The sequence below is a fragment of the Capsella rubella genome, unplaced genomic scaffold (genome assembly GCF_000375325.1).
Source record: "Capsella rubella cultivar Monte Gargano unplaced genomic scaffold, Caprub1_0 scaffold_1, whole genome shotgun sequence".
Lineage (NCBI taxonomy): Eukaryota > Viridiplantae > Streptophyta > Magnoliopsida > Brassicales > Brassicaceae > Capsella > Capsella rubella.
Window position 1 is genome coordinate 2,689,337 of NW_006238923.1, and position 25,780 is coordinate 2,715,116.

Sequence of the window (25,780 nt, forward strand, 5' to 3'; positions counted from 1 at the left end):
AAACCACTACCTTCAATGGCTTCATTATATGATCTCGTTTCTAATTGAATTTGTTATGGTTTATTGCATTGATTAATCAATGCAATCATAGACGACTAGTTGCAGAAATTAATGTTCGTTTACTAAAACTAATTTTAATTGATAATATATAGTTTTAGATTCAAGGTTTTAAAATGTAGAAGAAGTTTTAGTAGTTGTAAAGATTTGGAAGAGATAGAGAGATAGTGGAGTTTGACCTATAGGCACAAGAATTTTTGTTACAAAATATATTAAGGTTAACCGCAGATTAGTCAATACCTGAAGAAATAAAATACTCGAAAAGAAAAAAATGAAGAAATAAAATACTCGAAAAGAAAAAAAGTGTATAAATATGATTATACAATAAACTGGAGTACAGTAGTCATTTTGAGTCGAAACTAGAAGCTTATTCAATGTATATATATATGTGTCAATGTTGTGGTGGAGCCTAAACGAATACTAACCTCAAAAAATGATATTATTATAGCTAACACTATTGAACCGTGCGTTTTCATTTACGAATTATATGGTTTACGTGCCATCCGGTTCACATACGGTAGTATATACTTTTTTTCTGGTCATGTTTTGTGAACCACATACACTTAGACCAATATCACCAATAAATAAATAATAGCACAATTTAATGGAATTAAGTGAAAACAATTAACTAAAAAAAATTGCACTGTTTTATTTTATTAACCAATACCGGTTAAGTTAGCAATCAAGTAACTATTCCAGATTCCTAAATTAAACCGGTACGTTTCACCTTAAACCTTCAAAGCTGAAGCCTCCGACTGAACTAGAGTCACGTTGCAGGTATATATAAACCAGAGCTTAAACCCTCTTCTGTTCTTTTCCGATAACTTTTTTTTTTTTGTTGCTTTTCCGGGGCCGACCAATGCAAGGACATCGCGACGGCTCGCGGTCTCTACGCGCCTCCGCGAACGGTGGATATGTTCCTCAAGCGACTCGCGTGTTTCCCAATTTCAGTATCCATCAACCCATAAATTACAAATTCCAGACCCAGCAGCAAAATCTCAACTTCCCTCGTCCGCAGTTTGGCGCCGGCGGTAATGTTGAAGTCATTCGAATTGACAATGCAGTCAGCAAGACGCGTAAATCGCTTGTTGCTGCTGGAGAGAACGTTTCTTCGACTAGAGTTTGGCAATTGGTTCAAGCACAACTTCGAGTTGATTCTTGGCGTTCCTTTGGGATGCAATTGCAAGATGTTCCTTCACTTCGCCAACTTATGGACCTTGAAGGCAAGGTAAAGTTTGAATTTCTTTTTCTACATTGCCACCTTGAAATTGTGTGTTTTTAGAACAAAACAGAACCTACCTATTGCAAAGTTGTCTCCTTTTTCTTAATTAAACCTTTAGGAATTATGTGTTCTCTTGATGTCCTGTAGATCATTGCGTTCATTCACTGCTACGTTGGGGCTAGAAAAATTGTGACCCTGTATGAACTGGAAGTGGCAATATGTCGAAACGAGGTCGTTGGTTGTTTTGATGATCTGGGATTGGGACCTTTGCTGCAGCATCCACTTGTCTTGCTCTATTTTCCATCCATCTCTGCTTCTACTGGCCTAGTTCGGATCACTAGTGAGGATATAATATCTTTTCTCGATAGCTATCTGAACACTTATGATATGGACAATGTTAAGCTCGATGAATTCTTGAATTTCGTTGCTGCGAGAAAATCAGTTACAAGCAAGGAAAAGCTTGGTGTTCGTATTCAAAGCTTTGGGTACGATTTTGTTTCTTTGGGTTATCTTAACTTGCTTATGAGTTAGTTAGTATGATGATATTAGGCTGGTTAGATAGCTTTGTTCTCAAAAATCCAGCACTTTATATGATCAGTGTGATAGTTTATCTATGTCTGAGATTTGTTGATTTTTATTGTCTGTAGAAATTGAAGTTTGGTTACAAGTAGTAGATTGATGTTTGGAACATCAGTGATGTGCTCTGGTTTTATACTTGTCTTATCATGTACAGTATTTAATTTTTTGTTGATTAGTCGTTTGATTGGAGTTGGGTTTCGCACATATATGTCTTACCACTGTTAAAAGTTGCTATAGATCTCCATATTAGTGTCTATATTTGTTACCTCAGGAGATGTGCTCTTAGGATTTTATTGTATCAATTGGTTGTATATGTTTGCTTTCTTCCTTTTTCACGAGGAACCTGGTTTTGTAAGAGATCACCAGATTATGTTCTCACCTCATTCATTGTATAAACTGCAATAGCTTATTATATTTGATTATTACATTTTATAGGATGTATGTAACTTTCATTCAAGACGCAAAGAGACAAGAAGGTGAAACATTGAAGATCTTGCTGACTGAACTGCATCAGAAGTATCACATCCTATCACCAAAGATACAACAGCGAGATAAGGATTATTGTGGCAAGCATACAAGATTTAATTCATTGAGCTCGGAGGACAATGATAGTGCTGATTATGAGGTCAAAAAAAATAATAGTTCTGACCATCTCAGTAGTTGTTCATATCCATCTGTTGCAGAAGAGATTAAGCAGCTTGGGAGCTCCAGTAAGAAAAGAAAGGCTGAGAGTCGCATTCATGAAATATCTGATTTTCCCAAACTGCTTAGAAGAGACCCCTGTAAATTACGTAGAGGATATGCGAAACAAAAGATACCTAAATTGGCAGATGATTCTGATGCTAAGCAGGTTTTCTGTGTCAATGAGGCTTATTTCACACTTTCTGAAGGAGCTTTGAGACTGTTCGTTTCAACTTGGAAAGATACATGTAAAGAGCTAAGTATGTCAATGGTAAGTCCATGTTGAGTAAATCGAGATTGGATGACTGTTTGAATTCTATATTAGATCATCTTTGTTTGCTTGAATCTGACAGGGAATTGAGGCTGTATGTTTTATTCTCTAATATTCTCTTAATCATGTAGTTTGTCCAGAAAGTATTGTCTTCTTACGACCTAGGTGGTTCCGAAGTACAAGCTAATATTAAAAGAGCTAAAGTGATGTCATCATTTCCATTTGTTGGAATACTACATGTCGCTGTGAGTTGTTGGTCATATTTTCTAATTAGGTCTGTGTGAAGTGAGCATATATATCAAATTCAAGGGTTAGTGGTCATGTTTGTGACGCCTCCTTTTTCAAATTTTGAAATTTTCCGAATTTCAAAGCTAGACCATTTTCATTCATACTTTTACAACTATACATGGGTTTATGCTGTTTTTTTTTTTTTTTTTTTTTCCGCTGTTCCTTCTTGTGCTCTTTTTGTTTTGTGTGGTTCAAGCCACCCTGCTCTTGCACTGAGACTTAGCACCCAGTTGCAAAGTCTTGGAGTTGAGTTAGCAAATGTAAAAAAGTTCCCTGGTTCAGCTTTGCTCTTTGATTCTGCATGTGCACATCACGATGTCACTGAGGCAGGCTGAAAAAAGGATAAAGGTTGTGCCCCTTGTCAACTCCAGTCCACAATTCGGCTCCCTGTTTCTTCTTGAATAAATTAATGGAAACCTTCCAAGATCCCAGGATGCAGATTCTGTCTCCCTGTAGAGAATGTCTGAAACTGAAACCTGGTTGCATTTACGAAATAAATTCCCTTACTATTTCTTTTAACACCTGAATTTGACTTATTTGTAGCATTTTTCATACCTGGTTTGGAGTCTTGTACCAAAGCTTTTAGCTCTGTGTTCCAGAAGTGCTGAATTGTCTTAATTTTAATATCTTTGTTTTAGTGAGAAATCTATTTCAGTCAGGGAATATTTTTTTTCATATCTTTGATCATATTATTTCCTTCTACTGAAGGATAAAGTTGCAGATGTGCCGTAGTAGAGTAGTAACTTTATTTCTCTCCCCTTGTAATCAGAAGGAACTTGTAACAGAGGCTCTTGAGAAACAGATACGGACTGAGATCACAGATACAAACTTGGTTGCTGGATATGATGATTGTGCAGGCACAAGTTCAAGAGCTAATAAGCCGAACCCATCGCGTCCTATGTCCATGAAGAGTGGCTCAACATCAGGAAATATCGTTCATGAATGGAATGATTATGTCTCAACGGACTTCAGCGCAAGAGATCATCAGCTTCACACTGGCACACCTTGGGCTGCACAAGCGCAACAGACTGGTAGAAAAGGTGAAGAAATTGCTTACAGATACTTTGCTGCAAAATATGGCAAGAAGGCTCGGGTTAGATGGGTTAATGAGCAGAGCGAAACCGGGTTACCTTACGACCTAATAATCGAAAACCGAGGTGGTAAGAAAGAGTATGTAGAGGTGAAAGCAACTGTATCAACAAGGAAAGACTATTTTAACTTGACAGTGAAGGAATGGCAATTTGCAAATGAGAAAGGAGAGAGTTACGTTATTTCTCATGTTTTGTTAGGCAACAGTAATGCCATCCTTACACAACATAGGAATCTTGTCAAGTTATGCCAAGAAGGTCATCTCCGGTTATTGGTTCTCATGCCCAGCCAGCGAAACGAGGTCAACGTTGCATTTTAAATCCAGTTCAGTTTCTTTTTTTCAAGTATTTTACAGTGATATTATTTAAATTCTTTTTAAGCCTAGTTATTATTCTTGGGATTGATATGAAAATGACCTCTTCCAAATTCAAACTGGTTATTTGACGTGGCATCCAAGATTTAGGGGATAGAACCGTCAAGGATTAGGATAAGGAATATTCGAAAATGCTGTTTCTCCATGTGTATATAATAAGTTTAACTTGTGTGAGAATCAAACAAGACTGAGATTGGTAAAAGTGGCAGTGGCGTCTCAGGTTTTACATAGATGTAAATGTAGACAGCTACAGGAAACAATTCTAAAGAATGGGGTTTAGCCAAAGCATCAGAAGAGGAATATTTTGCTCAATTCTTTATTCCCTTCAAATTCAAATACATCAAGGAACCTGCTTTTTTCTAGTGGCCATCCCTTTTATCAATCATCTAGTGCACATAAAGATTACAGCTTTTCACCATTGATACCGTTTCTGTGTTGCTTCCAGATTCAAAATCAATTATTTTCTCCGTCGGTATCTCCTGAAACTTTTTTTTTTTTTTTTTTTTGGTAAAAAATCACCTGAAACTTGGTTCTTTTTTTGCCACTTTCAATGCCCAAATTGATTTTGTGTGGTAAATATACATTATTGCAAATCAGTCACTAAAATGGAAAAAGTTGCGTCTTTTCGTAGTGACTATATCAGGGTTGATGGGGGATTCTTCTGCAAGTTCAAACAGGGTTAAGCTTCGGGATGGGAGATTGTTAGCTTATAGAGAAAGAGGAGTTCCAAAGGAAGAGGCCAAATACAAAATAATTCTTGTTCATGGCTTTGGAAGCTCCAAAGATATGAACTTCTCTTCCTCAAATGTAAAAAAAAAATGCTCTTTGGACCTTGCCTGGATGTTTCCAAGCCTCTGGTTTTAAATATCCTTAAATCTCATCTGGATTTAGTTTTGCAGGAGCTAATAGAAGAGCTTGGGGTGTATTTTTTATTCTACGACCGTTCTGGATATGGAGAATCGGATTCAAACACGAAACGTTCATTGCAAAGCGAAGTTGATGACATAGCTGAACTTGCAGATCAGTTGGAGTTAGGACCTAAGTTTTACCTAATTGGAATTTCCATGGGATCTTACCCTACTTGGGGTTGCCTAAAACACATTCCTCACAGGCAATTTAACTATTCTTGAAACCCAAAATTAAGGACAAGGCTAAATAAGTTACGAACAGTTAAGTAACCGTTGAATATTATGTCTTCTTTGCAGGTTATCCGGCGTGGCTTTTGTTGCTCCGGTGGTTAATTATCGGTGGCCCTCGCTTCCTACGAAGCTAATCAAGAAAGATTACAGGAGAGGTATTATCAAATGGGGTTTAAGGATATCGAAATATGCACCTGGACTGTTACATTGGTGGGTTATTCAAAAGCTCTTCCCATCAACTAGTTCGGTTCTCGAAAGCAACCCGGTCTACTTCAACAGCCATGACATGGAGGTGCTCAAGCGAACTACTGGTTTTCCCATGCTTACTAAGGTCACTTACCTAGGTTTCTCCATCTAACTTGAATTCCAATTTGAAGTGTTTGATCATTTTGGTACATAACTTGGTATATAAATAGGACTCGCTACGGGAAAGAGATGTTTTCGATACGCTAAGGGACGATTTCATGGCTTGTTTCGGGCAATGGGACTTCGAACCCGCAGATCTAAGCATTAGCAAAGAGAGCTGCGTTCACATCTGGCATGGGAAGGAAGACAAGGTTGTTCCATTTCAACTTCAAAGATGCATACTGCAGAATCAACCCTTGATCAACTACCACGAAATCCCGCAAGGAGGACATCTGATCGTGCACTACGATGGCATTTGCGATGCAATTCTACGCGCACTTTTGGATTCTTGAACTCGCACCATTTGATGAAACACATGTACAAAAGAAAATGCTCATGAAACACATGTACAAAATCAAAATGTATTTGATTGATGATTCAATTTTACGAAAACAAAATATGTTCAAAGTGTACAGTAATGACATACAAATATATATATATAAAGATAATGTAGAAAGTGTTTGAATCAATGAATGGATAAATTTAGTAAGACTAAAATCAGATGCTTCTGCTATTTGGATTTTCTTCATTGATCAGATAGTCAAAACGTGAATCGCCGCCATTAACGAGCTTTAACAGATCAACCGCCTTCTTCCTTCCTTTCACACTACCGTTCTCAGCTACGTATACGATCCCTTCCGTGGCTCCTTCATCCGCGCCAGACGCAACCGCCGCCGCAACTTCCGACCTCGCTTCATCCCCTCCGCATCTCGCCAGATTCAAAAGAGCACCAACGGCGTTCTCCTTGATCCGCAGGGACGAACCAGTGCAAGGATCTAGCAGATCCGCGAGCACGTTGGCTCCTGAAACCCTCCTCATCCCGTCTTCACTCTCTTCGCACCCCGCGACTTGCGCCATAACCGCCGTCGCGTCTTCCACGACCCCGCACCGCGAATCCTTCACGATCAGCGAGAAGAGAGCCGGAATCGCGCCGAGAGAGATCATCGTGGATCGGTTCATCGGATAGAGAGCGATGGCGAAGAGTGCCTTGAGGGAGTCTTTGATCGACCGGGGATGCGAATTTGGATATCTGATGATGTGAATAAGAGAGAAGATGATATCGCGCTTGGATCCGATGATAGGACGGTAAGACTCCTCGGCTATCAGGAGGCTGTAAATCGTGGCGGCGGAGGACTGAACCGCGGCGGGGGAGGTGGTGGTGTCGTGATGACGAAGCGCGTGAGAAAGCGCGTCGAGCAAACCGCGTGAGGACATTAGTGGTTCGCGAGAGGTGATGGAGAGGTTGAAGAGAGTCGCGGCGGCGTTCTCTTGAGAAGAGTGAGACGAAGAGTAGAGAGTCTCGGCGAGGTACGGGATTGCTCCGGCGTCGGCGATGATAAGGCGGCTATCAGGATCTTGTTTAGAGATGAGTCTGAGCTCAGCTAAAGCGGCGGCTCTGGTTTGTTCGGAGACGGAGCTGAGCTTGGAGACGATGGAGGAAATCGTTCTACGCTTTGCTGTTTCCATTGAGAAGATCTGATGAACCTTCAAAAATGATCTCTCTCTCTATTGGATGATGAAGTTGGACTTTTTTTTAACAAAACGGACTTTGTACTACTAAACTAATAATTTGTTTTGTGTTAAAAGAGCTTGAAACAGTAAACTAAGAACGAAAGAGTCGTACTAATTTCATTAGTGGTAGGAATTAAAAGGTCCAACTTTTTTTTGCTTTTTGTCAAGAAAAAGCTACAACTTTTGTATTTTTTCTATTAAAATGTACTTATCCAGGAAACTGTGTCAAACGTTGATTCTACAAGAAACTTTGAATATTTCATGCTCCTGTATGGATTTTACGTGTTAATTTCAGTCATTGCTTCGTTTGTCGTTCTGGATCTTTTATTCCTTTCAATTCTTTTTTTCTTTTCTTTTTCTCGTCTTCTTCTTGAGCACATGAATTAATCGGTTCCATTTACGTACGTGGAACGTTAATTTCATAGAGTAGCAGAAAATGAGAAACCTATAATTAAAAAAAAAAAAAAAAAGGCGAAAAGAAGATCCTATTTTTCTAGTACAACTTAAAAAACAACGAAATAGGCGAAATTAAGACAGACAACGAAACTTGCCTATTTTTTAATTTGTAATAAAAGTTAACATTTTTTCATTTAGAAATTGGAGAAGTGGTTCCGCGATGACTGAACGATCTGCAAATCCGTCGTCGTTTGGCAAGATGTTTCATCACTCATCAGTGTCCTATTCACACGTTAATAATATACCAAAGGATCAAATCAATATTTCAGCATTAATTACAGACACTAATAAATGAAATGTAAATATGGATTATATATAAGGATGGCTTACTCTCGTGGGCGAGACAACCAAAGAGAGCTAAGGGCTCTGAGCCGTCCATAGTACTCTCCTATGACTAGAAAACACCGAGCCGCTTGTCGGACTGTCAAGATCCGTCGCAGCTGGTGAACTGTCTGCTGCCTCAAGTTATCAGCCTTCATATTTCAATGTATAAATAACCACAGTTAACTTTTGACATTTAAAAACTGATTCACTTTTTCATTTTGATGATAATACTTAAATTTTAAAATTTTGATAATGACAACTGCATACCTACTACCTTGGTGGGATAATAATGGGTATTGCAAAAGTCAATAACTTGTAATTGATACATATATTAAAAACAAAATCAATTTGATCCGAATGTTTGAAAACAAGTAAATAACATAATACACTATGTATTTTATTGAGTTCAAAGCAAAACTTTGAAAGAGATGGGATATACTTTAAACATATTCTCTTTGTTTTCCCATCTATTTTAGTATATAAAAACAAGTTGGTGAGATAAATTTGGCTATTGAAATAATTAAATATAAGACTAAAACAACATACAGTATATTATTATTAAAAAATAGTTACGATAAAAAAAAACATAAGGGGGACATGGGCCAATTGAGCATAAGCCAGAAAGAGACAATACGTGAAAGCAACATTTTATCAGATTTTTTTTTTTTTCCTATCAATGTAGCCAGCACATATGTTTTGTTCATATATATGTACGCTAAATAGGCACACGTATTTCGACATTTTAAGATATCTGTGTGTCTAGTATTTATATATTTGCTCCCAAAACGTTAATATATCACCTAACATATTTCGGAAAATAAAAACATCAGAATTCTATATTCGTCTATGTACTGTATATGATTAAATGTTCAGTCAAACATTATCTATAATTATATAGTTTATATTTCACACCGTTTTTTTTTTTTCATTTTGCTTTTGTATTTCTCCACAACTATTCGGGGAAAAAAACACTACTAACATGTTGTGTTCTTCTAAACATTTATAAACGTCATAATATATATATATATATATATATATAGAATGTAAACTTAATGCACATAAAAACAGATATAAGGGGAAGAAAAAAAAAAGATAGGGTGAGAAAAAGGAACCTGGCGGATAAAGCCTTCGAGGTTAGAGATCTTGCCGAGAGCGACGGCCATTTGTTGCATCCCGTCGACGACAGGAGAGGCGGCGAGAGTGTCGATGAGAGATTGCTGAAGTTGTTCGAGGCCTTGCGAGAGAGCCTCCTCTGCTTGTTGCGACGAGTGTTGTAGGCTATATATTCCCATCAGTTGTTGCTCCGTCAATAGATCCATTTGTGTCACCAATATCTGTAGTTATAAATCATTCACATGCAAACGTAAGTAAAACCTAAAACTTACGTATGGAGATATAAATAAATATATAAATGGCGAACAAAAGAAAAGACAAAAACCGAACCTTGATTAGGTCGGATGGACGGAAACCAGCCATCCAGATAAAACAGCGTTCGGCTGGAGACATCCATGTTCCGATGATGAGGTGGAAAACATCAGCCTTCGCAGCCACGGCTTTTAGTCGGAATATCTCATCAAAGTGAGCAATGTAACCGTCGACGATCAACCTTAGGTCGTTGTCCGATAAATGAGCCTGAAGACCGGTTCGAATCTCCGACATATGCCGGTTATCATCCTCTAGCCACCTCCCATATTCCATGTCAAACATCGCAGCTCCTACGTACGTTTCAAAGTTAATAAAATTAGGTTAATAGTAATTTATTAAACATTTGTTTTCGTATTTCTGATAAAATAATACTAAAAAAATGGGTGTTTTAGGTTTCAGTACCGGAAGTGATGTTAGGTCCAGGTGGTCCACAACCACCCATGAACAGCCCCTGCCATATATATATCGACATAAACGATATATTAAAATTCCACAAACAAAATTTTTTAATAACCAATTAAGAAGCTCAACAATGTTGACAGGTTTTGAAAAGGTAAAAATAGATTAATTAGCATTTAAAAAAAAAAAGATTATAAAGAATAGAAATAATTTAATATCAACCTGAGAACGAGCACGCTGAAGTTCTTGCTCCAGCTGGGAAAGCTTTATCCTACTTGATTCTAGCTGTTGTACATACGCCTGCGCAAAACATATGTACGCATTTGTTCAAAATAACACAGAAGATCTCTCGGAGTTAAATGAATTATGTGTGCGTGGAAATTATACGTTCATAAATGAATTATTAGAAGACTGGTAAAAGTGGTAGATATAGAAAGTAAATGCCAAAAATGAACCACTGCCTATGTTACAATAATAGCAATAGCATTGAAAATATGCAACACAATAGTAATGAAGACACATAGAATAGGTCATATGGTAATTGTGATGGTTACCTTTTTCCTAAGACGGCTTTTGCGAGCAGCTTCTCTATTTTGGGCCAAACGTCTGAGTGTCTAAATCAATCCAGTTTTAAAAATCATTATGATAAACAAGAAGTTAACGAATTAATTCAGGTAAAAAGGAGTATTACAGCTACTTATAGAAAGGTTAGTAAAAGAGTATGTACATATATATATATATATGCATGTATGTCTCCTCGGGGGGAGTCAAATAAATGTATAGAGAAAGTAATGATGATGAATTGAACGTTAATGTACCTTAGCATCAAGTTGTTTGCCTGAAGTTGTAGCCTTCCTCTGCAATGTCAGAGAACAAAAGATGAAAATAGAAATTGAATTCAGTGGAAAGAAAGAAATCAATTTTCTAAGTGAAGTCCACTCACTCATTGTGATAAATAATATTCATATATAGACAAGAAGAAAAGCAGCATGTATTAAATATTTTACATCTAAGTATCTAACCGATATAGTATATATATATGAAATCATGCATTTAAACGTTTATTCATCTTTTTTGATCAAATAACATTTATTCATCTATCGCCAGTAGATATATGAGAATAATGGATGTGAAAAAAGTGAAACATTGGTTTAACATGCAAACAAACAAAAAGTAAACATGGAAAAGAAAGGAGAGTAAAAAGGAAATTTAAAATAATATATATATTCATATAACACTGAGGAGGAAGATTCTTCTGCTTTATTTCGCTTTTTTGGGGGGGATTTTATTTTATTTGTATTTAAAATTTGTCAGTGTTATCATATGAATCAACGATTTGAGAGGTCAAAATTCTGAAATCTCTCTGATTCGTTTCCTTTTTGGGATCTGTGTATGTTTTTTGTTTTATTGGAAGATTTTGTTAGGACATAGACATATATGAAAAAGCATGTGCATGCATATCTATCATGTGACAAGGAAAGAGAGAGAGAGAGAGAGGCTAGCGATGATATTTAATATACACATACCATGTACATGCACCAAAAGCATGCATGTTTCATGATGACTCCCAAGTACCATGCATATAAATCTATATATCTCTTTCTAATATAAAATTTTTGAAAAGTGATGATGAGTGAGTTACCTTATCTTCCGAAGGTTTAGGAGGAGGTAAAGTTCGAGAAGTAGAGGGAAGTGCAGATGTTGAACTTGAGTTGGCCATGTTGTTGTTGTTGTTGTTGTGATGCTGAAGCATGAGATGATGGTTCTGTGGTTTGCTGCTCATGGGAGAGTCGGGCTGTTGACTTTCAGCTTTGCCGGAGAAATTAGCAGATCCAGAATCGCTGCTCTCTCCTCCTGACTTGGAACTCTCCTGCAATAATACATATTCAACATAATCACACGACTCCTCATATGAACAAATTGTATAATTAACATATACTTATAAATAAAAAAGAAGGTCAGAAAAGGGATAATTATAATGTAACACAAGGAGGAATTGACCTTAGCGTATAAATATTGACAAATGGGTGTAATTCAAAAATCGCGTTTATTTGTATAATATAAAGTCAGGAGAAAGGAATGGAGTAATTAAAAAAGTAAGTCTAAAAAATCGCTTTCAGTGTAGAGGGAAAACAAGCAAATATATAATAGGATAGTAAAGAGGAACAAGAAACATATACTATATAAATAAATAAAACTAGAGAGTAAAATGCGAAAATAAAAGAGAATAAATGTTTTATTTTTTAAAAGAAAAGGGAAAAGCCGGAAAAGGAGAAAAAAACAAGAGGAAAGGGTCAAAGAAGAAGAAAGGGTACAGTAGGAAGAGTTTGGTGAGTTCTGATTGGCCATGAAGGGAACATCTCCAGAGTCGTTCCTCCTCCTCCTCCTCCTAGCAAAGCTGCAACCCATTTTTTTACCCATCATTACATTTTATCTTCTCATGTTAAAATGTTCATATATAACAATGATATAAAATAAATTATGTGCATGGAGTAGAAGACTTAATTACATCATTTATCACGTGTATCTATATATAACATGACACATTATTTCCTAATACATAACTTTTGATGTAGAGGAAGTTAGGGAGTTGGTAAAAAAGATATTTTATGTGTATATTCTGCTATTTTTATTGAAAAAACAAAAAAAAAATGGGAAGAGAAATAAAGAAAACAAGTCACGCTATCCAAGGCTCTCTCTCTCTCTCTCTTTTTTGCCTCCGTATCATCACCTAAACCTATCATCTATCTAAAGACTTGTTCAGAGAGACTCTCTCATATATCAGCTTTTCCTTTTTTTTCAGTTTCAGTTTCTTTCTATTAATTCTATAACTTTATTGGAGTTTGTTAAGGAAAGCTCACGTCACCCAAAGATATGAAATACTCCTAGAAGAGAGAGAGAGAGAGAGGGGAGCCTTACGTGGCTTGGCTTCGTCGTTCCTATACTTAACACCTTGCAGAACAATTGCTTCTTCTAGCTCTCCAAAATCGAAGCTGCCCGATCCATCTTGGTTACTGTTTCATTATTATTTTTAATTATTACTATACAAAAGGAATATTCAATCATCTGTTACATCTTATATAGAACAAAATAAAAAAAAATTGAAGATCAAAATAAAAAAATAGAACCTAGAGGGTTGCATTTGAGTTAAAAACAGCAAAGACGTACGTACGGTCGCGTTTAATGAAAAAGTTAACTTACACAAGAGCTAAACCCACATATACAAAAACGTATCTGCAGGATAATCTATAACACATGTCTTAGTTTCTGTTTTGCCTGTAAAATTTTCGTTGACCATTTACTAACTCTATTTACGAACGAAACCGTATACAGCATATCATATTATTATACTAACTAAGAAAATGACAAATTGAGAATAAACAAAGAAAACCCCCTATAGAGCTCAATATTGAATATATGGAGTATGAATCTATGTATATATATATCAAGAAGAAGGATAAAGATGAGCGTTATGCATATATGTAAAGAAGAAAAGAGTTGGTGGGGAAGAATAGTTACATGAAAGCAGGAGGTGGATGATTGTTGTTGAGGCCATGGAGAAGTGAGTAAGGAAGATGATGATGATTATGGTTATGGTTTGTGGCTTCGCTGATTCTATGGTTCGCCATCTCTCACACAACCCGCAAAAGCTTCAATTGATCGATATCGATCTTCCTGATCTTTATTCTTGATCTTGTCTTCTGCTTGGTTTTCTGTAAATAAAAACATTAAAGTCTTGAAAGAGACGAAAAAAGGTAATCACTATTGATAGAGGCTCGAGTTAAGAAACAACACCAAGGCCCAAGGAAGAGAGAGAGAGAGATCGTGAGTTTTATTTAATTCTTGAACAAATGATTGGATTTTGAAAAGCAAAAAAAAAAGCTAGCTAGTTGGATGATGAACATATATGAAAGTATATACTGTATGTGTGTTTAAATTATTAAATTACCTTTGCAAAGTTTCTCTAATTTTGCTTTGGGTGTTTGAGAGAGAACAAAAGAGGGAGAGAGGGAGAGAGAGAAAGGAGAAAGAGAGCTTTTCTCGTCAAAGGCTTTTTTATGGCTGAACAGAAAGACAATAAGAGGGTCCAATCTTTTCTCTTTCCGATATAAACAATAATAATAATAATGTGTGGGCGTGTATATGTAGTTTTTAGATATTGAAAGAAATGATGATTAATTAATGATATAAGGATTAGTGATAATTAACTAAATTAAATAGTATTAATATTACTCTTCCTTTTATCTAGCTTTACAAAATTTTCAGTCTACTTGTATGCGAAGAAACCTTTGTGATTGATCATCATCACTCCCTCCTTTTCACCACCTTTCTCTCTATATATCTAATTACACAGTATAAACACACAATTTGCACTTTGTTAACTTTCAAAACTTTTTCTTCCTTTTTAAAAAATTTATAAAGAAATATTTGGTGGTAAATAAAAAAAAAAGAAGAAGATCTATGTCCTTCACAGACCTTGTCTCCAGGCTATACTTTTTGTGTGTTTTGTGTGTATTTATGTCTTTAATCGGAATAATAGTTATTTGGGTTTTGAAAGAGGTTCTGTACAAAGAAAACTGAAAATTTAGTTGACTAACTTTATAAAGCTGTCAAGGGTCAAAGCTAGCAGTAGTACTTGGCAATTGATATCATCAAATGAGACGATATCTAATCTATCTATGTATATAGATAAACAGAGAATTTAATTAGAAAGAAGCTTTCTTTATCTTTGTTAAAGTAACAAAAAAAAAAAAAAGAGGCTTATCCAAAATCATGTAGAAGAAGATTGTGGGATACAAGATTAATTGGACCGAGCAAAGGTAGATTATTTAGAAATCTATACTATAATATCAAAGGTAGGAAAAAACTTGGTTTCAAAGAAAAAATTAAATGAAAGGTTTTTGTATTTTAGTAAATAAAATAGAAAGAGAGAGTTAGAGAGCAGAAAAAGAGGAGGAACCCACTAGAAGGAATCACTGACTCTCCCTACTCCACCACAATCCCTCTCTCTTTGTAACCGCCTGTTTGTGCTTATTGGCTCTTTTCCATCAAATCTCTTTTTGGGCTTATTCACTCTCGTACGTACCCCATTTCTTTTATAAACTACTATACTCTAATCTATTTAAGCATCATCTTTTTATACTATATACACTAGTATTCATATTCTCGTGTATATATACATTTAAATTCTTGTTTCATTGTGTATATGTGAAAAATGATAATGGTAAGCTTTTCTACCCACTTTATAATCCTAGCCTAGCAGCATGGATCATGAAGTTATTTTCTTTGTGTGCTGTTCTAAAACCAAACGAAATAATAAAATACATCATGAAAGTTATCGAATAATATAAAAGAATCTCTTCGAATGGGCATTGATCAAATACAGCATGCTTTCTAGCCCTGGGCAAAATATTCGTTAGATTCGCTTCGCTTCGATATTCGTTTCGATTCGATTCAAAAAATTCAAATATCTATAAGATATTGAACCGAAACAAATATGAAAATGTAGTATTCGTAAAAACCGAATCAAATAACAAATATTGATTTTCTTAGTGCCGAATATCCGTTTCGCTTCGTATATTTATATATATGTATTAATATAAATCATTTTATAATATATATATAATATGTGTATTTATAGATTTGGGTATATATCTTATAGGCTTATTATTCAAATTATTATATTTTGGTCCGTTGGTTTTTTTGCTAAATGTTGTTCTTAAGCAAATAAAACTTTATTAGAAAAATCAATATTAAAAATAAAATGTGAGAATTCTATGGACGGTGGTTATATTTTCTTCTTATTTTGAAAACATGTCAAACAAGAACCTCTAATATTTCATATTTTGCACTTTATATTTGTGTAATATATGTTTTTAGTTTAAAAAAAAAAATGGGTCGTAGCGAAGCGAAGCAAGTAATTCGCAAATATTACGAAAAATGTTCGAATATTCGAAGTTCCGAATACTCGAAAATTTACGAAGCGAAGCAAATACCAAAATCAACTATTCGGTCGAAGCGAAGCAAATCACAAATATCACAAATTTTCCGAATATTCGCTTCGTGCCCAGGGCTAATGCTTTCTATTTTTATTTATTTATTTATTAATTAGTCTAGCTAGAAGACATATATACTCTGGTGCTAATGATTAATCGAATACATGCTCCCCCAGCTATAAGATTATCTATGCTTATCTTTCTATTATGATCCAAATGATTTTCTTATTGCTTTTGAATACACAACGTAACGAGAGAATCAAATAATGTTTTTCTTAAAGAAAATATCATGTTTGGTGATCGCGCGATCATATATATTATGAAATACACATAAACAGAAATAAAAGACAACAATGTAATAATTAATTGTGGGATAACGAATGTTTGTTGTGTGCTATGTACATTTGAAATAGCAGAATCTAGTGAGTTTCTATTTTCTAAACCACAGCTCTTTTTGTTAAATGACCTTTGGGATCGATAGGGGGATAAGAGTACGTAGTATGATTATATAATACGTCTACGTACATATTAATACATTTATACGCACATATGATAACCCAACAGTTTTGGTTGCATAGATCTTCCATCTTTTAAGTTTTGAAACCATAGCTAGACTGATAATGTGACATCTTCTAAGTTTCTTGAAATTTTGTGTCTTCTTTAGTTGAAAACATATATGTTTAGTTCTAAGTTTCAAATTTGAGATTTGGATGTAATAGCTAGAACTAACTAGAACACCTTTCTCTCTAGTCGGTTAACCTACCATACTTAAGTTGAATAATAAACTAATTTGCTTCTTCTACCAGTTCAACCAAAACACCCTTTAGAATAATGTCCATTATTATGTTAGACCAATAAAAGATACTAAAAACTAATACGGCCTTCTTGCATTAATCGTAAATATAATATATAGGAAAATAGCTATTTTAATTTTAAAATAAATGCCAATAATTTATAAAACATCTCGATCAAGAGTGTTTTACTATTTTAAAAAAATTTGATTAGTTTGGTATTATCTTTTAATTTTGTTGATGGGTCAACATCCCCTCCTCCCTGTCATCACCTAAATCCTAATGCCACATTTCAGATTCCTTTCCTTTATTAGAAATTGTTTTTATGTCTCTTTTGATTCGTATTAGCTGTTTTAGTCAATCACCTCTCTCTTGCAAATCCGTCATTTTTTCATCGCTTTATTCTTCAGTTTGTGTCATGATGAATCCCCCTAAACTGAGAATTTATGTTTAACGGCTCTTTTTAGAGGCTGTATTCGAAGAAGTGTGTATGCAATATGCATTTGAGTGAAGAAGAAACTTGACTTACTTTGTCAAAAAGAAACCAAAAGAACTGCGCTCAGAGGTTAAAGATTCAGAATAAGAACAAAAGGAGTACTCTAGTAAGTCTAACGGTCTTCAAGATGATTGTATCTTGATCCGAGGAGATAGATATATACTGATCTGACCTTAATCGCCTAATCTGTTTCTAGTGGCACATATGCACACCCAAAAATAGTGCTGGTCGTAACATGACCTAGAATCCAAGAGGCTGATGCTTGAGGCCCCAAAACTATCGAGGCCTAGTTTCATTAGAATCTAATCTGTGAGTATCGATTGGTGGGTATTCTCTATGCTCGGGTGAAATTTGTCAAATTTGCAAATTTCCTTTAATCGTTGTCTTTTTGATTTTGTAACCATTTTAATGTGTAACGGGCCAAATCTTGTTTGTTTGCTTTAGGCCCATAAAAGTTTGGGCTGTTCGATTGCAGCAATCCTCTTTCTTAGAGGCCTTATTACAAATATGGTGCTTTCTGTCTTTGATGGTGAAAAACTGAAAATACACCTATCAGGCAAATATCTTCTTCATCAACTCTAATTAAAAGAGACACATCATATCATATTTATAAACACACAAAAATATAAGAGACAGATGTTATAAAGTTAAGGGGGAGTAAAACCTACTCTAATACCATATTTTGTATATATAAAAAAATGAGAGAGCAACATTAGAAAAGACTTAGAAATCAAATAAACGAACGTAGTGAGTGATTCCCACGTTCCACCTTTCTCCTAACCCTTTTCTTCATCGTCACTCAATCTCTCTCTCTGCAACATTCTTTGTAACGTGTAAATTGCCAACTTTTTGATTTCACTCAATACAATATATACATATATATATATTTTTTATCAACCCAAGTTCGTTGCCGGCCATTACCGTTCGTCCGTTCCTTTATCCATGATCTCTCTCTTTCCTTTTTTTCTTAACCACATTGCCTAAAAAGTTTCTAACTTTTTCTTTCTTTCCCGGAGGAAGGACTCGGTTTTGGGTGAGGAAGAAGAGGAGATAGAGAGAGTGAGAAAGCGCGGCAAGACCGAACTTTGGCGGTTCGGCGGCTCTACGTCGTCGGTTAGTCGAGTCGTCCTGGAGCTCGCCCGTTGTTTCTCGACGGCGGAGGTGGAAGAAAACGACCAGCGAGCCATGGACATTGGCGGTCCAACCGATGTCCGTCACGTGGCTCACGTCACCTTTGATCGCTTCAATGGCTTCCTCGGTCTTCCCTCTGAGTTCGAGCCTGATGTCCCCAGAAAAGCTCCTAGTGCAAGGTTGGTTCCTTCTTTTCTTTTTTTTTTTCATGTCATCTCAGTGAACAGATTTGGCTATTCTGGTGAGAGGAGATTTGTTAGAATAATCTTAATTGATTTTGAGTTGCGAGTTTGCGACTTAGGTTTCTTTATTTGTGTTGGCAGTGCAACAGTGTTTGGGGTGTCGACGGAGTCAATGCAGTTATCGTATGATTCGAGAGGCAACTGTGTTCCTGTGATACTGTTGCTATTGCAGAGCCGGCTATATGATCAAGGAGGCTTGCAGGTTGAAGGAATATTCAGAATTACAGGAGAGAACAGCGAGGAAGACTTTGTAAGAGAGCAGCTTAATAAAGGGATCATACCAGATGGGATCGATGTCCATTGTTTAGCCGGACTCATAAAGGTTCTTCGTCTTTATCTCAACTGTGTATGTGCTCCGGTGTAATGGCACCTGTATTTGATGATGTATATGTGTTTGCGTTCAGGCTTGGTTCAGAGAGCTGCCGAGAGGGGTACTTGATCCTCTGCCATCGGAGCAAGTGATGCAGTGTGAGTCAGAAGAGGACTTTGTCAAGGTTGTGAGACTCTTACCTCAAACTGAAGCTTCTCTTCTCAACTGGGCCGTCAATCTCATGGCTGATGTTGTTCAGTTTGAGCATGTTAATAAGATGAACTCTCGTAACCTTGCTTTAGTCTTTGCACCAAACATGTCTCAGGTCAGTTTTCACTTTGGAAGTTACTCTACATAACACGATTCTGCAACTTTGGAGGTTCCATTGTTGAGATATCTTGCAAGTCTTTTCGTTATGGAGTTGAAGTTCTGTTTCTACTTGTGAAACCTGTTGGCTCTGTTTTGGCTTTATGTGTAGATGGCAGATCCTTTAACTGCCTTGATGTATGCGGTACAAGTGATGAAGTTGCTCAAGAGTCTCACGGAGAAAACTGCGAGAGAAAGGGAAACTTCATCTCCTGGGGTCGAGAGAAGAGGCAACAATGAAGTGGAAGTTAGCAAGAAGGAAGAAGACAGTGAAGAAGAAGATGATGGTGTGTACATGATTAAGGAGCAAGAAGCACCAGAGAGAATAAGAGTGGCTGCTGATGAGCAGAAGTCTGGAGGCATGAAGAGTGAGTTTGAGGGATCTAGTGCTTTGGATCCAAATGATAATGATGGAGCTGTGCAGCCACCAATTTGCACGAATCGTATAGGAAGCAAGTGAGATTTGATGGGTCTTTTTTTTAATAGCTATTTTGTGTGTTTGGATGCTTTATTGTATTGCATATGTAACTTCTAAGCAGTGTAGTTTGTTGTTTAATGTTGATATGATATGAGACTAACTCTGTGGGAAGAACACCACAATTGTATCTGCCTTTCTATTCTAGTAAGATCATATTAATTCATTATAAAAAACATGAAAGGGTTCAACAACTAATACCAAAAGATACAGAGATGAGTTGTTATTCGAGTTTGACAGAACGGTATATGTGGCGAACAAACATCCAAGAGGCCAAGAAGCTTATGGTTCCAAGAACCAAGAAGAGAGCGTAACATAACAGAGCCGTATATCCCAAGTAGAAGCTCAGCTGCAGAAACCCGGTCATGTCAGACCTGAGATAGAACAATACTCCATACCCATACATGAAGATTGCCGTGAATCCTCCACACAGTGTTGACCTGCAAACAATTATCATAATATCGTCTACAATTTTAGTCTGTCCCATTAGAAACTGAATAATGATTCTGAAATAAAAAGATATTACGCTAATCATGTTCACATTTCCTTCTATGACTGTATACTATGACCGGTTGAGTAAGATACTCATTGTAATGTGTATCTGTGTTGGCTTCTCATGTTACTAAGTCTGAATCAAATTAACATGTTTGGATGGAAAAGAATGCACTATAGTTAAATAATACATACCTCCACCACCATTCATGATCTTCACCAGATAGCTGAATGTAGGTCAAGATAATACCTACACTCGCACTCAAGAAGATGAGCAAAACGAATGTGAAAAGCATCATTCCAGGTGAGGTATATATTTTGAATCCCCACAAGCTTGCATAAAGTTGGTGCCATTCGAGAACTACTGCACTGAAAGGTACAAAGCCTCCAAGAAACACCTGGTACAGCTTTCTACGATACCAATTTTGAACTGGAATTTCTCGTGGGTGTCTTTTAATAGCGGTTGGGGGTTGAAACTCTAATAATCCAAAACGGTTACCTATAGCTCCTCCCAACACGAGAAATGGGATATTCAAAAAAGCGTAAATGAGTATGATGATGACTATTGTGCCAAACGGGAGTGCCGCTGTTGCCCCATATGTAATTGCCACAATGTTGAGAACCGATACTACTATGAAGAAAGGAACGGGGTAAAGAATCCCAGCAAGACGAACCCTCCTTTTCTGAAAATAACAATAATGCTCTAATGTTTAAGGTTAAAGGAGCCATGACCCTTTCTGGAAAAGTAAAAGTAGAAGGCACCTAAAATTTCAATCACCTGTTTGTTTCCCTCGAAATGGTTATGGAAAGAAGCAGATGTGTAGCCAGCCACTATTGATGTTAGAGTGTAAATGATGACTAGAGAAGTCAACAACGATCCGCGACTGTATGGGTATAGAAAACCAGTGAAGGCCAATGCAAATAGAGCAAGAATCCTGAAAGACGTAAAACAAGTCAGACTCAGAGACATGGTACAGTATAAGACACAATGCTCTAAACATGCAATTGAACACCAATCATCTTGATACAGGACGTAAGTATTCCCAATATATGGAAACATTATGTATCATCATGTGAGATTGACATGAACAAATTGTCAATAACTAAGCAAATATATAATTTGTATCTCAACTGCACTAAAAATCAAAGTTTGCCAGTGAATGTGATAAAAGTACTTTATGTATTACTATGTTAAGGCATACAAATGGATAGGGATAAACTATAGAACATTATAAAAATATAATAAAGATAATGGAATTCTAGATAGTAGAAGCTTACAAGATTAGCAACTGAGTACCAGTTCCTAAGAATGCACAGAGTAAGGAGATATTCCGAGGACATCTAAATACATCACTATGTACGAGTTTCCAACCCACTTCTTTTTTTTCTTCTTCATCTCCACTCGAGCAACTGAAATTCAGAAAAGAGAAGTTATCTCAAAAAGATGAATTAATCACCACATATGCTAACTTTAAAAAAAAAAACAAGATTAGTCTCCTAAGGAAAAATTGTCACCTTCTTAGTTCACTTTTGAGATGACGCACGAAGAGAAAAAAAAGAAGTCCAACTAACAAAACAACAACAGTTATCGAGTTAAGAAATGAGAATAAGTGAATCTTCTGGCTGATAGGATGAAGTGACGCCTGGGAGTACTTATTCATTCTTGTGGCAGACCGTTCTGAAGTCAAATTCCAAGAAACCGAGTATGTAAACTGAACATCAATCTCAGTGTTCTCGGATATATCAACTAGATAACTCGGATCACTAAAACTGTTGATCGCAACAACTTCATCTGCATTGTACAGAACATTAAACTTCAAGTGATTAAATACATAATACTTAGTATGCTTCTCTTTTTGACCAAGATAGTCTCCCTCTGATTTTCCAAGAAATCCCCACAAGGGGAGATCGTCGTAGTACATCTGAAAGTAGTAATCTTGAGCAATAGCATCTCTGAACATGGCAATATCACTCGATCTCAGTCTCTTGCGGCACAATGTAACATGAGTTTTATCCTCCCCAAATTTCAGCTCATATAGTGAGCTCATTAACCGGTCACCATTAAGAACTTGCCCAAGAGTTTCCTGTTCCTCAATTACAGGCTCTACAAAATATAAGGCAATCCTGAATCAAACACTGGAACTTGTGACACATATCAAAGTACAAATGGATTTTTATATTTCAGGAAACCTGATCATTGAGTTTGTCTCGAGAAATCTAACCTGGACGGCAGAACGGCAAATCATAATACTGATAGGTCTCACTGCAAACAGAACAAGATAAAAAAACAAATCTTTAAAGTGGGTCTAAGAAAATGAGCGATCTTTTGAGTTCCTTGCCAAAGCTAGAGCTTGAACAAAAACATATCTTACACATTCTCTAACTTGATCTCTCCGTGTAATACACACACTTCCATCAAATCAAAGATATCGTCCTCTCAGTTTACTAACCCGTCAACCATATTCCAATAAAAGCAAAATGCAGAAAGAATAACCTTGGATTGTGAAGAGGACCCACTTTGTTGACGAACAAAGGGACATGATCGCCGGCATTGTAATGGGTCGACGAGCCTGATCCGATCCAAAAAGTCAATGCGAGTAGGACTTGTAGTACAGTAAGCAGAAACTGCGCCATGTATTGGCACTCTGCTGCTGTTTTTCAAGTAGAAACGAATGAATATGTGCAACAAGAGGAGCTCCAAAGAAAAAAATGGTCATCTTCTTAAATCAATCAATCAACTCAAGAAGAAAACTAAACGGAGCACATAGGAAAGACCAAACGACGTCGTAAAGGGACAAAGTCAAACCTGAGTGATAAATGGCTTAGCCGGAATTGAGTGGCTTTGACTAGACCATCATCAGAAAAAGTCCCCTAAAGACGGTGAACTTATTAGCCGGGTGTTTATCGGTAAAGTGATATTTTTTTGGGTTGAGGAGAAAAACTATACTAAAGTGGGTTCTGGGTCCGAAGTTTGCAATTTGGGCCCTGTTAAAGTCTTATGATGGTTGCAGGTAAAGGCCCAAGTTGATTTAGGTTTAATTTAGTTTTATCATTATCCTAGTATAAAGTCTTCGCCTTTCGACGAATTTAGGGTTTCTTCTGTCTCATCACTCTCAGGTTTGTGCCTCGAACGACTGACTTCACTTCTAGCTTGATTTCTTCATCGTTTCTACGTGTAATTTACATTAGAAGATTCTTGTTTCTCGAGCTTCTGTTAAAGATTTTAATTCGTTTTTTTTATTCCTTCAAATTTTGTCTCGTTTCCAGGATCAGATCTTAGCTACATTGAGACAAGCTCAAAATGAGGTACACGACGCATCTCTTCAATTTACAATTCTCAGACTTTAACTTGTTTTCTATTTGTATTCGATTTGGTTTAGCTAATCACTCGTTGCGTATGATTGATAGGTTTAATATGTGAATTGCTTAGTAACTATGCCAAATTTCTCTACAGTTTTTTTTCCAAATGTTCTTTGCAATGGTCCTTAAATCTGGATAACTAAATCCCTTCAAGAATTTAAATCGTATATAGATTGTTTACTTGAGTGTAGTAAGATAGGAGGATTCTGTATGTTCAGTAATACATTAGGTACTGTTGTAACTTGTAACTGTTGTATATTTGTGTTTGTTAATAATGTCTTGTGGGCTGATGCAGTAAGCTTCAGAGTGAGGCCGTTAGAGAAGCCATCACTCTTATCAGAGGGAAGGCGGATGAGAAGAAACGTAACTTTGTCGAGACTGTTGAGCTCCAGATCGGTCTGAAGAACTATGATCCTCAAAAGGACAAGCGTTTCAGTGGTTCTGTCAAGTTACCACACATCCCCCGTCCCAAAATGAAGATCTGCATGCTTGGAGATGCCCAGCATGTCGAGGAGGTGGGTAATCTTATCACTTCTTCTTGATAATATGATTATAAAATTGTCTTTTTTGGAAATGGGTCAAATTATATGCTCGGTGTCTTGTACAATGGTATTAGTGCTCATTATACTTAGTGGCTATAAACGTTTGGTAATCTTTGGTATTTTATTTAGGTGGAAGCTATATATATCACATAGTGCTATCTTTGCTTACATCATTTTGTTTACTTTCGCAGGCTGAGAAAATGGGGCTGGAAAATATGGATGTTGAGTCTCTTAAAAAGCTTAACAAAAACAAGAAACTCGTTAAGAAGCTTGCCAAGAAATACCATGCTTTTTTGGCCTCTGAGTCCGTCATTAAGCAGATTCCGCGTCTTCTTGGTCCTGGTCTCAACAAGGCAGGCAAGTTCTGGCTACAGCTAATATTCCTTGTTATTCCTTGTTTTTATATTTTCATAGCTTTTGGTAATCCTTAACTTCTGTCAGTTTGTTTTAAGTTTCTTTTAGGTTTGCTTGTTTGAATAATCTCATTATTTATCAGCTGATCCTACCCCATGCAATGCCGGTTGATGATTCTTAAGTAACACTCCGTTGCTATATGTAATACAGGAAAGTTCCCAACTCTTGTGAGCCACCAAGAATCCTTAGAGTCAAAGGTGAATGAGACTAAGGCAACGGTGAAGTTTCAGCTGAAGAAGGTTCTGTGTATGGGAGTTGCAGTTGGTAATCTCTCAATGGAAGAAAAGCAGATCTTTCAGAATGTTCAGATGAGCGTCAACTTCCTCGTCTCTCTGTTGAAGAAGAACTGGCAAAATGTCAGGTGTTTGTACCTCAAGAGCACAATGGGACCACCACAAAGAATCTTCTGAGCTCTCACCTTCTTGAATGGTGGTTATAAGACACACTTCTTGCCCTTTGTTTTAATTTCCAGACATCTGTGAAACAGTGTAAGAGTCGTCTTGTTTACTCTCCTCCCTTTAGCTCGTGGTTTGGATGATTGAAAGAACTTCAGTGATTTTGGTTTATGGATTTTGTAGCTTATATTATCTTGGATTAGATGTGCTTATTTGACAGAAGAAAGAAACAGCACATAGATAATGAATGCTTAAATATGAAAACAAAATTTATCTCAACTTTATGGGCCACAGAGTCTATTTACTAAGGGCTTATGTTACAAAAATTTCATCCCCTCTTGAAGTTAGTTGGGCTTGCTTGATTGAAGGTTCAACCCATTTCACATTTCATGGCTGCATGCTCTAGTTGAATATATATTTTTCGTCCCCAACTTAATGTTGACCTTGATACATTTTCTAAGCAAGCTCTGTTGATCCATTTCTAAGCAAACTTTATTGGCTTCGTTATGTTAATACAGAACTTGAACACTGTATGTAGTTTTTTTTTTGG

General features: G+C 36.4%; 7 protein-coding genes across 15 annotated transcripts; 4 read left to right on the forward strand and 3 right to left on the reverse strand.

Moving 5' to 3' along the window:
- Positions 1–893: 893 nt before the first annotated feature.
- Positions 894–4,869, forward strand: LOC17898049. 3 transcript variants are annotated; one of them, XM_023788989.1, is made up of 6 exons: positions 894–1,285; positions 1,427–1,764; positions 2,294–2,810; positions 2,942–3,055; positions 3,868–4,494; positions 4,721–4,869. In XM_023788989.1, exons 1-6 carry the CDS (start codon positions 917–919, stop codon positions 4,838–4,840), a joined length of 2,085 nt encoding a protein of 694 aa, XP_023644757.1. In that variant the 5' UTR covers positions 894–916; the 3' UTR covers positions 4,841–4,869. The 3 variants fall into 3 exon arrangements, with proteins under 3 accessions (XP_023644757.1, XP_023644756.1, XP_006306183.2); XM_023788988.1 differs by lacking the exon at positions 4,721–4,869 and having other exon boundaries at positions 3,868–4,570; XM_006306121.2 differs by lacking the exons at positions 2,942–3,055; positions 4,721–4,869 and having other exon boundaries at positions 3,868–4,570.
- Positions 4,870–4,915: 46 nt separating this feature from the next.
- Positions 4,916–6,410, forward strand: LOC17897151. 2 transcript variants are annotated; one of them, XM_006303449.2, is made up of 5 exons: positions 4,916–5,032; positions 5,192–5,367; positions 5,460–5,671; positions 5,766–6,030; positions 6,116–6,410. In XM_006303449.2, the coding sequence occupies exons 2-5, from the start codon at positions 5,209–5,211 to the stop codon at positions 6,395–6,397; spliced, it is 918 nt and encodes a 305-aa protein (XP_006303511.1). In that variant the 5' UTR covers positions 4,916–5,032; positions 5,192–5,208; the 3' UTR covers positions 6,398–6,410. The 2 variants fall into 2 exon arrangements, with proteins under 2 accessions (XP_006303511.1, XP_023644759.1); XM_023788991.1 differs by lacking the exon at positions 4,916–5,032 and having other exon boundaries at positions 5,278–5,367; positions 5,452–5,671.
- Positions 6,411–6,457: 47 nt separating this feature from the next.
- LOC17900164 (U-box domain-containing protein 4) lies at positions 6,458–7,855 on the reverse strand. Its single transcript, XM_006304375.2, has one exon. The coding sequence runs from the start codon at positions 7,569–7,571 to the stop codon at positions 6,603–6,605; it is 969 nt and encodes a 322-aa protein (XP_006304437.1). The 5' UTR covers positions 7,572–7,855; the 3' UTR covers positions 6,458–6,602.
- A 140-nt stretch (positions 7,856–7,995) lies between these two features.
- On the reverse strand, positions 7,996–14,279 carry LOC17900540 (transcription factor TGA9). 2 transcript variants are annotated; one of them, XM_006303569.2, is made up of 13 exons: positions 14,170–14,279; positions 13,740–13,933; positions 13,140–13,234; positions 12,536–12,618; positions 11,863–12,090; positions 11,039–11,077; positions 10,775–10,834; positions 10,443–10,520; positions 10,224–10,272; positions 9,840–10,111; positions 9,509–9,730; positions 8,403–8,545; positions 7,996–8,294 (listed from the first exon to the last, which is right to left on the reverse strand). In XM_006303569.2, exons 2-13 carry the CDS (start codon positions 13,847–13,849, stop codon positions 8,207–8,209), a joined length of 1,467 nt encoding a protein of 488 aa, XP_006303631.1. In that variant the 5' UTR covers positions 13,850–13,933; positions 14,170–14,279; the 3' UTR covers positions 7,996–8,206. The 2 variants fall into 2 exon arrangements, with proteins under 2 accessions (XP_006303631.1, XP_023644758.1); XM_023788990.1 differs by lacking the exon at positions 14,170–14,279 and adding an exon at positions 14,016–14,044.
- A 4,131-nt stretch (positions 14,280–18,410) lies between these two features.
- LOC17897036 (rho GTPase-activating protein 5) lies at positions 18,411–20,163 on the forward strand. The gene is made up of 4 exons (XM_006305060.2): positions 18,411–18,813; positions 18,958–19,198; positions 19,281–19,511; positions 19,665–20,163. Exons 1-4 carry the CDS (start codon positions 18,689–18,691, stop codon positions 20,010–20,012), a joined length of 945 nt encoding a protein of 314 aa, XP_006305122.2. The 5' UTR covers positions 18,411–18,688; the 3' UTR covers positions 20,013–20,163.
- On the reverse strand, positions 20,160–23,424 carry LOC17897892 (transmembrane 9 superfamily member 5). Of its 4 annotated transcripts, none has more exons than XM_023789790.1 (8): positions 23,326–23,424; positions 23,014–23,167; positions 22,742–22,782; positions 22,035–22,623; positions 21,798–21,929; positions 21,298–21,454; positions 20,715–21,202; positions 20,160–20,467 (listed from the first exon to the last, which is right to left on the reverse strand). In XM_023789790.1, the coding sequence occupies exons 2-8, from the start codon at positions 23,151–23,153 to the stop codon at positions 20,251–20,253; spliced, it is 1,764 nt and encodes a 587-aa protein (XP_023645558.1). In that variant the 5' UTR covers positions 23,154–23,167; positions 23,326–23,424; the 3' UTR covers positions 20,160–20,250. The 4 variants fall into 4 exon arrangements, with proteins under 4 accessions (XP_023645558.1, XP_006307081.1, XP_023645556.1 ...); XM_006307019.2 differs by having other exon boundaries at positions 23,014–23,170; positions 23,326–23,413; XM_023789788.1 differs by lacking the exon at positions 23,326–23,424 and having other exon boundaries at positions 23,014–23,243.
- A 187-nt stretch (positions 23,425–23,611) lies between these two features.
- LOC17898473 (60S ribosomal protein L10a-1) lies at positions 23,612–25,509 on the forward strand. 2 transcript variants are annotated; one of them, XM_006305544.2, is made up of 5 exons: positions 23,612–23,636; positions 23,787–23,825; positions 24,175–24,394; positions 24,613–24,778; positions 24,986–25,509. In XM_006305544.2, the coding sequence occupies exons 2-5, from the start codon at positions 23,821–23,823 to the stop codon at positions 25,243–25,245; spliced, it is 651 nt and encodes a 216-aa protein (XP_006305606.1). In that variant the 5' UTR covers positions 23,612–23,636; positions 23,787–23,820; the 3' UTR covers positions 25,246–25,509. The 2 variants fall into 2 exon arrangements, with proteins under 2 accessions (XP_006305606.1, XP_023632745.1); XM_023776977.1 differs by lacking the exon at positions 23,612–23,636 and adding an exon at positions 23,670–23,694.
- Positions 25,510–25,780: the final 271 nt, after the last annotated feature.

Excerpts from the sequence above, each read along its gene's own strand:
- LOC17898049 (XM_023788989.1), top strand. The coding sequence starts at position 917 with ATGCAAGGACATCGCGACGGCTCGCGGTCTCTACGCGCCTCCGCGAAC. Across the intron at positions 1,765-2,293 it reads GTTCGTATTCAAAGCTTTGG|GATGTATGTAACTTTCATTC; the intron begins GTACGATTTTGT and ends TACATTTTATAG. Across the intron at positions 3,056-3,867 it reads TTGGAATACTACATGTCGCT|AAGGAACTTGTAACAGAGGC; the intron begins GTGAGTTGTTGG and ends CCTTGTAATCAG.
- LOC17897151 (XM_006303449.2), top strand. The coding sequence starts at position 5,209 with ATGGGGGATTCTTCTGCAAGTTCAAACAGGGTTAAGCTTCGGGATGGG. Across the intron at positions 5,368-5,459 it reads TGAACTTCTCTTCCTCAAAT|GAGCTAATAGAAGAGCTTGG; the intron begins GTAAAAAAAAAA and ends TTAGTTTTGCAG. Across the intron at positions 5,672-5,765 it reads CTAAAACACATTCCTCACAG|GTTATCCGGCGTGGCTTTTG; the intron begins GCAATTTAACTA and ends TCTTCTTTGCAG.
- LOC17900164 (XM_006304375.2), bottom strand. The coding sequence starts at position 7,571 with ATGGAAACAGCAAAGCGTAGAACGATTTCCTCCATCGTCTCCAAGCTC.
- LOC17900540 (XM_006303569.2), bottom strand. The coding sequence starts at position 13,849 with ATGGCGAACCATAGAATCAGCGAAGCCACAAACCATAACCATAATCAT. Across the intron at positions 10,112-10,223 it reads TGGACCTAACATCACTTCCG|GAGCTGCGATGTTTGACATG; the intron begins GTACTGAAACCT and ends AAACGTACGTAG. Across the intron at positions 9,731-9,839 it reads GTCCATCCGACCTAATCAAG|ATATTGGTGACACAAATGGA; the intron begins GTTCGGTTTTTG and ends TTATAACTACAG.
- LOC17897036 (XM_006305060.2), top strand. The coding sequence starts at position 18,689 with ATGGACATTGGCGGTCCAACCGATGTCCGTCACGTGGCTCACGTCACC. Across the intron at positions 19,199-19,280 it reads GTTTAGCCGGACTCATAAAG|GCTTGGTTCAGAGAGCTGCC; the intron begins GTTCTTCGTCTT and ends GTTTGCGTTCAG. Across the intron at positions 19,512-19,664 it reads TTGCACCAAACATGTCTCAG|ATGGCAGATCCTTTAACTGC; the intron begins GTCAGTTTTCAC and ends CTTTATGTGTAG.
- LOC17897892 (XM_023789790.1), bottom strand. The coding sequence starts at position 23,153 with ATGGCGCAGTTTCTGCTTACTGTACTACAAGTCCTACTCGCATTGACT. Across the intron at positions 21,930-22,034 it reads CTCAAAAGTGAACTAAGAAG|TTGCTCGAGTGGAGATGAAG; the intron begins GTGACAATTTTT and ends TCTGAATTTCAG. Across the intron at positions 21,203-21,297 it reads ATTTCGAGGGAAACAAACAG|AAAAGGAGGGTTCGTCTTGC; the intron begins GTGATTGAAATT and ends TGTTATTTTCAG.
- LOC17898473 (XM_006305544.2), top strand. Across the intron at positions 24,395-24,612 it reads ATGCCCAGCATGTCGAGGAG|GCTGAGAAAATGGGGCTGGA; the intron begins GTGGGTAATCTT and ends TTACTTTCGCAG. Across the intron at positions 24,779-24,985 it reads TCCTGGTCTCAACAAGGCAG|GAAAGTTCCCAACTCTTGTG; the intron begins GCAAGTTCTGGC and ends TATGTAATACAG.